Source organism: Corvus kubaryi, unplaced genomic scaffold (assembly GCF_017639235.1).
Source record: "Corvus kubaryi isolate FWS band 111438036 unplaced genomic scaffold, C.kubaryi_AGA036_p1.0 37277, whole genome shotgun sequence".
In the NCBI taxonomy this organism is placed as follows: Eukaryota; Metazoa; Chordata; class Aves; order Passeriformes; family Corvidae; genus Corvus; species Corvus kubaryi.
Window position 1 is genome coordinate 275214 of NW_024581085.1, and position 9985 is coordinate 285198.

General features: G+C 59.3%; 1 protein-coding gene across 1 annotated transcript; it reads left to right on the plus strand.

Moving 5' to 3' along the window:
- Positions 1-4751: 4751 nt before the first annotated feature.
- AQP5 (aquaporin 5) lies at positions 4752-8805 on the plus strand. The gene is made up of 4 exons (XM_042025750.1): positions 4752-5647; positions 6943-7104; positions 7334-7417; positions 8060-8805. The coding sequence occupies exons 1-4, from the start codon at positions 5285-5287 to the stop codon at positions 8243-8245; spliced, it is 795 nt and encodes a 264-aa protein (XP_041881684.1). The 5' UTR covers positions 4752-5284; the 3' UTR covers positions 8246-8805.
- Positions 8806-9985: the final 1180 nt, after the last annotated feature.

The following is a 9985-nucleotide window of genomic DNA, read 5'->3' on the forward strand; positions in this document are numbered from 1 at the left end:
GAAATATTTCCCGAGCGTGCTTTCGTTGAGGAGGGGCCAGAGCCAGGAGGGCAAGAGGAGGAGGCAGGGCTGGGGGTAGGAGATGAGCACAGAGCATCCCGGAAGGTGCTGATGCTCCAGGGGGAAGCCAAACATCCCAAAATTCTGCTGTTTCCAGGGCTTTAGTAAGACCTGCTTCCCAGGGCTCTGCCAAAGGATCTGCTGGAGAGAATGGAGGCTCTGCTTCAATTTTTATCCAAATTTCCCAGGAATCCAAACAATCGAAAGAAAAATCCCACATTTCCAGACACCACTCAGTGCAAGAATCTTCAGCTCCGGACATGATGGCACAAGGGATGTTCCCAGCATGGGTGTCTTTAACTCCCCAGTGAACGTTTTAAAGCTGAGAAATTCCGTGGTGCATTTGCTCCGAGTCTCAGAGGTAGAATGGGGGGGAAATGGATTTTCCCATTCCCCAGGTGTCCCCAGTGTCCTGCCGTGAAACCTTGGGCACTTGGACCCAGGGGATTGTGTGAAAATCTTGGCTTTTCACAGAACCATGGGAAGATTTGGGCAGGAAGGGACCTTAAAGCCCATCCCATCCCACCCCTGCCATGGCAGGGACACCTCCCACTGCCCCAGGCTGCTCCCAGCCCCGTCCAGCCTGGCCTTGGGCACTGCCAGGGATCCAGGGGCAGCCACAGCTGCTCTGGGAAATCCATTCCAGGGCCTCCCCACCCTCACAGGGAGTAATTCCTTCCCAATGCCCCATCCATCCCTGCCCTCTGGCAGTGGGAAGCCATTCCTCCTTGTCCTGGCACTCCAGGCTCTTGGAATTTGTCTCCCTTCACCTTTCCTGCAGCTCCTCCAGGCCCTGCAAGGCTACAGTGAGGTCACCCCAAAGCTTCTCCTCTCCAGGCTGAACAATCCCAGCTCTCCCAGCCTTTCCTCCCAGCAGAGCTGCTCCATCCCTCTGATCCCCCTGGAGCCTCCTCTGGATCTCTGCAGCAGCTCCAGGTCCTCCCTGTGCTGGGCCCCAGGGCTGGGGCAGCTCTGCAGGTGGGGTCTCACCTGAGCACAGGGGCAGAGGGGCAGAACCCCCCCTCCCCCCTGCCCACACTGGGGCTCAGCCCAGCACAGGGGGTCTCTGGGTCCTGTCCAGCTCTCACCCCCAGCACCCCCAGGATGTTTTTAGGAGTTTCCAGATCCCTGCAATGACACCAAGAACTTGTTCGGTAATTCACGGTGGTTTTCAGGTGATTCAGAGCCTGGTTGTGATTTCAGGTCCCTCTGCCTTGGTGCAGCAGAAGCTCCTCCAGCCCAGGCAGGACGGCACTGCCAGGGGAGGGGGAAATCCCTTCCCAGGGACATCTCCCTGCCCACATCCTTTCAGTTCATTCCCAGGTGTGCTCCTGGTAAACCAAGGAAGGACTGCACAGGTGCAGACAGTTCCACAGCAAACACCTTTCCAGGGGAAAAAGCCACTGCCCCAAACTCGTCTGAATCCCGGGGACACAACAAACGGCCCCTAAGAATTCCAAGGGAGCCGAAAGGGCGCCTTTGGATGCCCCTGGTGCCGGTGGCTTTGCTGGAAAGGGCTGGACCTGAACATCAGGACACCGGGGCTTCATCCCACCTCTCCCACTGTGTGATCTGGTTTTCCCACCGGGCTTTTGCTTTCCCTGATACTCATCATTATCCCATGGGACAATTTAAGGATGATTTCAATGCAAATGAGCTCCTGAGGAGGCAGAGCAGCCTCAGAGCTGCCTCGAGACCGCCAGGAATTACTGAGCAAAGAGCAGAGCCACGCTGCCATTAAGCTTCGTCACCAGTCAGCACTCACAGAGCCTCTGTTTAGGTGGCCCCCGTGTTCAGGGAGCCCAGGCCACCGGCACTGTGACCCCCGGCAGCCACGGAGGGCTGGAGGACACCCTCGGGACAGCCGCAAAATTCAATGTCACAGTGTTCGGCTCTGAAGCCGGGACTAAAGGAAGCCAAAGCCTCGTTGCTGCAGGGCAGGAGAAAGTGGAAACGCCACCAGCCCCAGGCCAGCGGTGTCACCACTCAGCTTCAAAGAGAGGGCAGCAGATGGGGCTCCGATAAGAGGGATCCTTGGAAGCCCCATCTGAAACACCTGCACAGGTGCATCCAAAGCAGCAGCAAACCCTTCCCTGCAGTCCCTGACTGAGGATCAGGAGAGCAAAGTTTGCTGCTTCTGCTCTGTGATATTTCAGTTTTTCCTTATCAATGCCTTGTTGCAAAATCCTGAAGCTGAGCCAGCAAGAAACACCTTTTCTCTTCAGAAACGGAACCAGACTTTCTCCTCTGGTGTAATCCCAGCCACGGGTTTTGGGTCATCTAATCCCAGCCCATGACTCAAGGTCGTGGGTTGGACTCGAAGATCTCAGAGGCCTTTTCCAGCTCAGTTGATTCTGTGCTTCCGATCCCAGTTCCAGCAGGATTGGTGTCTCCTGCTCGGGACATCCTGTCACTGTTATTATCCCTGCCCCTGTTACTGGGCCAGTTTTAAGGTCCTTGGCTGAGTACGGAGCCAGGTGAGGAGGAAATCCCCAGTCCTGCTGGTGCCGGGCTCAGCAGTGTCTGTAACCTGCCTCTGCCAGGCCCCGAGGTGCAGCACGGAGCTGGACTCACCAAAACTGCGAGGAAATGCGAATTAACAACAGCTAATTAACAACAGCCCCGCGCGGGCTCCTGGGCAGAGTGGGGACAGCAGGGACCGACAGGGACGGGCACGGGGTGGCCCCAATGGCACAGCCACCTCCGGCCCCAGGCAAGGATGAGGCAGCGGCTGCCTCCCTCCCACCCCGTCCCCGAGCAGGGACCCTCCGCTGAGGGATTCGGACAGGTTTGGGTTGTGTTGTTCGTCTGCTGATGCCAGCGAGGAGGAGGAGGAGGAGCAGGAGGAAGGAGGAGGAGGAAGGAGGAGGAAGCAGGCAGCCAAACCTGCCCTTGTTGCCAAAAGCCTCCTCGTGGTGTGCCCTGCAGGGCGGGTGAAGCGAGGCGTGTGTGACCCCTCCACGTGGGTGTCCGTCTGTCAGCGCCGCCTGCCCGGGGCCCGGCAGCTCCTTGCCCAATTCCATTAAACCTGACACATCAAAGCACTTCGAGTTCAGCCAAGCTCCTCGGAGGGCACGGAGCCAGGGAGAGGACAGGGAGCCTTCCCCACGCCAGGGCTGACATCAGAGCAGCCAAGCAGGAATGCCCCGGTGAGAAAAGGTTCTCGAACTGCCTCCGGAAAAGAGGCTTCGCGCGGTGTGTTGGGAGGGAAACGGGACGTTTCTCTCCTGAAGTTTTCCCTGTCATTCCCAGCCGCATTTGACCACATGCCCTAGTCAGCTGCAGGATTTTGCTTATTATTATCCACACTTGGGAGGCTGGAAGAGCATTTTTTTGGCTTTTCAGCCAAAGCAAGAAGTGTGCTGGAGGAGCCGACAGCAAAATGCAGCCGCCGCCAAGGGAGATCCAGGATGGGAACACTGAGGAAGGGTTTGGAGGATGGGAACAGGGAGCATTTTATCCAGCTGGAGCCACAGACAGGGCTGAAGGGAAGTGGCAAGTAATTACTGTAGCTGGAATCCGGCCATGGTGTCTTGAAATACCAGCTTGCAAAACTTTCACCAAAACATGCCAACGGACCAGGTGTTTCGAGGATAACAGATCTGGGCTTTGACTCTGCAATCAGCCCCGGGATCAGCAGATCTAGGAGAAAACCATTATCAGGAATTAAGGCTGTAATAGATCCTCAGTCCCTCGAGGCCCTCCAGGTCTGTTTTGCTCAGGATTTTGGGTATAAAGGAAGGGAAAAGCTCATTTATTTCCAGTTCTGGACAAGAACGTCTCCGTGCTCTGGACAGGAATCCTCCCGGTGTTTGACAGCCTCCTCAGAAGGCAGCAGTGAATCCAGCTTTCTGGATTTAGGGAGGATTTTAGCAATGTCCTGCCTGCAGAGCTGTGCTCCCTCAGTGCTGGAGTGTGGGTGCCCCTCCGGAGGGACCTGGCAGCCAGGGATAAACCTGGCCTGGGCATCACTCGAGAAAGGAAACGTGGATCAACCGAGCAAGGAGAGCAGATCTGGCACCCAAACCCATCTAAAAAAAATAATCCTGGCACAAGGCTGCGAGGGCTACGAGAGAACCAAGAATTCTTTGTTAAGCGTCACCCGAGACCTTTTCCGCCCCAAAACCTCAGTCCTCAACAGCTCCGTGTGCACAGCCCCGAGATCCTCCCCCGCCACTCCCTGCCAGCCAGGGATCTGCAGATGGATGGGTTTGGGACAGAGGGCAGCGCCCCAGGAACATGAAAGGAGATGTGTAAACACGGCCTGCGTCCATGCAGAGCCTGTGCCTTGGCGTTGGCATTCCCAGGAGCAAAATCACTGCTCGTTGAGCAAGAGCTGGAAAGGCAGAAAGAAAAGGAAAGGGCGCAGGTGTCAGGGGAGGAGACGCCGTCCCCGGCTGGGAGTAGCCCCCAGTTCCAGCACTTGTTCCAGTGCTCTGGAAGGAGCAGCAGAGAGGAAAGGGAGCAGAGGCTCCCAGCCACGCTCTGCGCCAGGAGCCTTCTCCATCCCGGTAACGCCATCCCATTTCTCCATCCATGCACCTCAAGGAAGCTCCGGCTCATCTACAGCTCCCCAGAGGGACAAAGCTTCCCCCAAACCCTTCCCTGCTCCCTGGACAACTGCAAACCACCGCTTTCCTGGAGCTGAGCTCTCTTGACAGCCTGGGAGAAGCTCCAGCTGTTGAATTTTCCTTCCCATTTCAAGGTCCCATGGAAGCTGAACGCACCCTGAGCTCGGCCCGGGGAGAGCTCCTCCAGCCCAACGAGGGTTTCCAACAGGAGCAGTGCAAGCACAGCAAGGGAGGGATTATTAACTACACCTGTGCTGATGAAACACCCAGGACCTGGCGAGAGGCAGCAAAAGGGAAAAGCAGAGGAGGGAGCTCAGCCTCGTTATGCAACCTCGTTATTTAACGACCACAGAGACACCCTATAGGGGCTCTTTGTTTGCAGAGGGAAAGGAGAGAAATGCCACCAATATCTGAGTCACTGGTTCACCAAGAGGCTGCAAAGACATTTCAGATGGAAACTTTTCCAGGTTCACATGATAATTTGGGAGGACTGGCTAATTCCCTGGCTCCACCCACCAGCCTGTAACACAGCTCCTGCTGCTCTTGCATATATAGATAGGTATGGCCCTACACCTGGGTGCACACACCAGAGCCCAGACACAGAGCAACCCTAAACTTTCTTCCTCCCTGGCTGCCCTCTACCTGCTCCCACCATGAAGAAGGAAATACTAACCCTGGCCTTTGCTCGAGCCGTCTTTGTGGAGTTCATCTCCACGCTCATCTTCGTCTTCATCGGGCTGGGCTCAGCGCTGAAGTGGCCATCGGCCCTGCCCAGCATCCTGCAGATTGCACTGGCCTTCGGGCTGGCCATCGGCACCTTGGTGCAGGCCTTCGGCCACATCAGCGGCGCCCACATCAACCCTGCTGTGACCATCGCCTTCTTCGTGGGCAACCAGATCTCGCTGCTCCGCACGCTGCTCTACATCGTGGCCCAGCTGGTCGGGGCCATCGCCGGCGCCGGGATCCTCTACGGCGTCACCCCCGCCAACACCCGCGGCAACCTGGCCATCAACGTGGTGAGTCCCGGCCGGGGGCGCTCCCCTCTCCCCTGGCCTTCCCTTCGGCGCCGACACGGGGAGGAGAATCCGCTGGGATGGGTCCTCAGTGCTCTGTCCTGCACGAAGAACGGAGGGCTGGGAATGGGCCGGGAGTGAAGCCGAGCTCTGACATGACGGCTTTATTGTGCCGGTGATGAGTGGGATGTTTTTCCCTCCTTTAATGAGGGCTTCCTCTGTCCTGAGGGCCCCGTGAGTCACCCGCACCACTGAGATGTTCCCGAGTGCAGCCTCTCCACCTGGAGATTAGCGCAGGATAGGAGCCGTGCCAGCAGCGGGGGGGAGGGAGCAGAGCCCAGTCAGACCAGTATGGGCAGGGGGAGCAGAGCCCACTGGAACCAGTGGCTGGGCGAGCTGGGAACAGAGAGGGATGGGAGAGGTGGTGGGGGAGAGCTGGAGAAGGAGCGAGGAGCAGGACGGAGCCGAGGGGCTGCGAGCAGCAGGGGCTGCTCCCAGGGGAGGAGGGGGCACAGCGGGACCCTCAGAGCTAAGCCGGAATGAGGTCCAGCCTGAAACCCTCGGGGCAGTGCTGGGAAAACACCTGGAATGGGAGCGGTGGAGCCGCCACTCCAACCACGGCCAGGCCTGGAACCCTGGGAGCAGCACAGACGTTGCAGAGGGTTTGGTCACTGGGATGAGGAGCTCCAAAGCCTCTCATTCCACAGGTTCCACATCCCAAAGAAGCCAGATTTAGCTAAAAAATGAGCTGTGATGGGTTGGGTTACTTTGTCCTTCCCAGGGCCAGTGGGGTCGAGTCCCCCTGAGAGTCCCCAGCGTTTTGTGCAGTCACTGGGACACAACAACCCCTCCCACCCCCATGGCCTTCAATCCCACCCCTCACCCTCCGTCCCATCCCAGCTGCTCCTCGTCCTCCTGGGCAGGTGCTCCTCACAGTACAGGGCAGAAGTCAGGGTGCAACAGCCCGCAAGGATCAGAGGGGAAAGAAATGCAGGAAAAAAGGGAATTGGCAGCAAAGCGCTCAGTGCTGTGGAGACAGGGAAGTGGAGAGAGCTGTGGAGAGCCCAGCGAAGGGACAGGCCCAGGGGAAAGACAGATTTTGGAGACTTGAAAAGAAAGAAAGATCATTTCTTTCCTTTCAGAGAAGGAGCAGGAAGCCTGAGCAGGGGCTGGGCAGGGGCCCTGGGGGGCTTCTCACCCAACTTCACCCTCCCAAATCTACCAGCAAAGCACCCAGAGCCCTCCCGGTGATGCCGAGCCCCGGGGAGGGTTAATTATTGTCCCTCTCGTGGTTCCAGCTCAACAACAACATAACCGCAGGCCAGGCCCTCGTGGTGGAGATCATCCTCACCTTCCAGCTGGCTGCCTGCATCTTCGCATCCACGGACAACCGGCGCAACGGCGTCGGCTCCCCCGCGCTGTCCATTGGCCTCTCCGTCACCGTGGGCCACCTGGTGGGGGTGAGTCTGGGCTGAGGGGCCTGTGAGCACAGAGCTCCCCACAACGCCCTCGTGCAGTTGGTCCTGAGGGAGCTGCTCTGGGAGCGACAGCACAGGAGGTCTTGGGGCTCCTTCGTGGTGGGGGGGGCATCTCCAGCCCTCTGGAACAGAGACACCGTCGGGGGCCACTTCAGTCCCAACAAGCAGCTCCGATCTGCTCCTTAAACCAGCGTTCTCCCCACACCTCCAGATTTACTTCACCGGCTGCTCCATGAACCCTGCGCGCTCCTTCGGGCCCGCGGTCATCACCAGGAGGTTCAGCTCTGCGCACTGGGTGAGTGCTGGTGGCACTGGGGACAGGGACAGATGGGAGCCACGTGGGGACAGGGCAGGGACTGCCATGGGAATGACAGGGGTGGGGGTTTCAGAGCCCACCCCAGGCAGGAAGGATTAAAAGGGGCTGGAGAACAAGGGAGGTTTTGCCCCTTGGTGCATCGGGAACAGTTAATCCCCTGGCACAGAGCCAGCGAGGGGACAGAAATGAACCCGTCCCTGGGTAGTTTGGGTGGGAACGACCTAAAAGCTCATCCAGTCCCACCCCTGCCATGGGCAGGGACACCTTCCACCAGCCCAGGTTACTCCAAGCCCCATCCAACCTGGCCTTGGACACTGCCAGGGATGGAAATCAGCCGTGGTGCCCCCTGAGCACCACTGGTGTCCTCTGAGCCCAGGGAGAAGCCCAGCTTGGTCCTTGCTCTCACCCAGCACTTCCTGCAAGCTCAGCCCCAGCCTTGCAGAGCAGGTTGGGCCCTCAGCGAGCACTGGCTGAGGGGGTTCAGCTCAGGAAGTCTCTGGAATGGGTATTTTCCTCTCCACGTGGCAGGAGATGTGGAGCAGGGACGGGTGGTGGTGCCACGAGCACACCTGGAGCACCAGCCCCAGGAGCTGCTCTCACCGTGTCCCTGTCGCTTTCCAGGTGTTCTGGGTTGGGCCCATCCTCGGGGCGTGCTTGGCCTCCCTGCTCTACTTCTACATCCTGGTCCCCTACTGCATGAACATGTCCGACAGGGTGGCCATCATCAAGGGCACCTACGAGTCCGAGGAGGAGTGGGAGGAGCAGCGGGAGGAGAGGAAGAAGTCCATGGAGCTGACCCCGCCGTAAGAGCAGCTGGAACAGCCGAGCCGAGCGAGGGGAGGAAGCCCCACACAGGGGCTCACGTGTGCCCCAAAGCCAGGCACGACCGCACCCAACTGCAGCTGCAGCCTCTTCCTCCAGACTTCCCATCCAGGCCCCCGGGGCTGCGGGAAGGCCGGGGGCTCTGTGTGTGTGCGTGTGTAAAGAACCCCTGCATGAGCTCTAGAACCTCGCCAGCTTCCCCGCAGCCACAAAGCCCCTCAGCCAGCCCTGGCGCCCTCGGCTCCATCCCTGCCCTGCCGGTGCCGCTCTGCACCACGGCAGGGCCCCGGGCCCCGCCTTGGGGCACCTGCAGGACCGCACCTGGCCCAGGTATGGCAACACCTGGGGGCCCTGGGGGAAGGGGAATGACCGCTTAGGGCAGGGGGGTGCAGCCACCCCCCAGCCCCGGGGCTGCTCGTAGATGCTCTTTCACCTTTCCTGGTGCTGGGAGTCCTTTTCATTCCCAAAGAATGAGACTTTTTGGATTCTGTGTTGAGATCTTTGTATTATACTTTATTATTTATTGTGAATAAAGGAAAGTTAAAAAAAAAAAAAATCCTGGGTGCAAATCTGCTCAAGTCTCAAAGTTCAGGAGGGAAAAGGGATTGAGCCGGATGTAAACTCATCCCAAAGGCTCAGGGGAACAGCGAGGGCTCAGACCCTGAACCCTGGGGGAGCTGGTGGGCTGGGAGGGGCAAACATCAGTCCTGGGAAGGGTAAGTGGGCGCTTGTGATGGAGTGGGGAAGAGCAGCAGCTCCAGGGCAGCTGGGAGCCCATCCTGGGCTGGCATGGGCTGGGAGGAGCAGGAGCGATCCTTCCAACTCTTCCAACCCTTCCCACACGGCCGGTTTCACTCCAGCCGTACCAGTTCTCCCAGACGGCTCCACGGGTGCCCTCAAAAAGTGACCCACAACTCCCCAGCCCCTCACCTGTGCCAAACCCACACCTTCACCTGACCTTCTGCTCTGGCCCTGCTCTTCCAGTTCTACCACAACCCTCTGCCAGAGCAGCTCCCGGCCAAGGCACCGGCACGGGGACATGGGCACAGGGACACCGGGACAGGGGAACCGACACGGGGACACCAACACCGGGCCAGGGACACCGGCCCATGGACACCGGGCCAGGGACACTGGGACAGGGACACCGGGACAGAGACACCAGCCCATGGATACCGGGCCAGGGACACCGGGCCAGAGACACCAGGACAGGGACACCGGGATAGGGACACCGGGATAGGGACACCGGCCCATGGATACCGGGCCAGAGACACCGGGACAGGGACACCGGGACAGGGACACCGGCCCTGGCCCAGCTCCCTCCCAGCCACTCCTCCAATCCAGCCCCTCCTCCGGCTGCCCAGGGGAGGTTTCCACACGGACCCCCAGGGAGGTGGGAGACTCTTCCCTGGAGCTCCCCGATCCCAGGTTCAGCTCAATCCCAGCCAGGAGAGTCCTGCAGCCTTGGCCAGGGGGGATGGGCAGCGTCACCTGGATTTTGGCACCCCTGGACCTGCAGTCCCGGCTGAGCCGGGGGAGCAGCACCTTCATGTCCCCAGGTGTCCCCAGAAGGGGTTGGGGACCAGCAGGAGGGGGAAGGGAGGTAGAAGAGTGCTTTGGATCTGCAGCAGGGCCAGGAAATTAAACCCTGCAAACCCACCCATCCTCAGGGATGGGCTGAGGACCCCCCACGCCTCAGTTTCCCCTTTTGAAGGATATTCAGCCCCT

Coding starts and splice junctions, on each gene's coding strand:
- AQP5 (XM_042025750.1), top strand. CDS start 5,285: ATGAAGAAGGAAATACTAACCCTGGCCTTTGCTCGAGCCGTCTTTGTG. Junction 5,648..6,942: donor GCAACCTGGCCATCAACGTG/GTGAGTCCCGGC, acceptor TCGTGGTTCCAG/CTCAACAACAACATAACCGC. Junction 7,418..8,059: donor GGTTCAGCTCTGCGCACTGG/GTGAGTGCTGGT, acceptor GTCGCTTTCCAG/GTGTTCTGGGTTGGGCCCAT.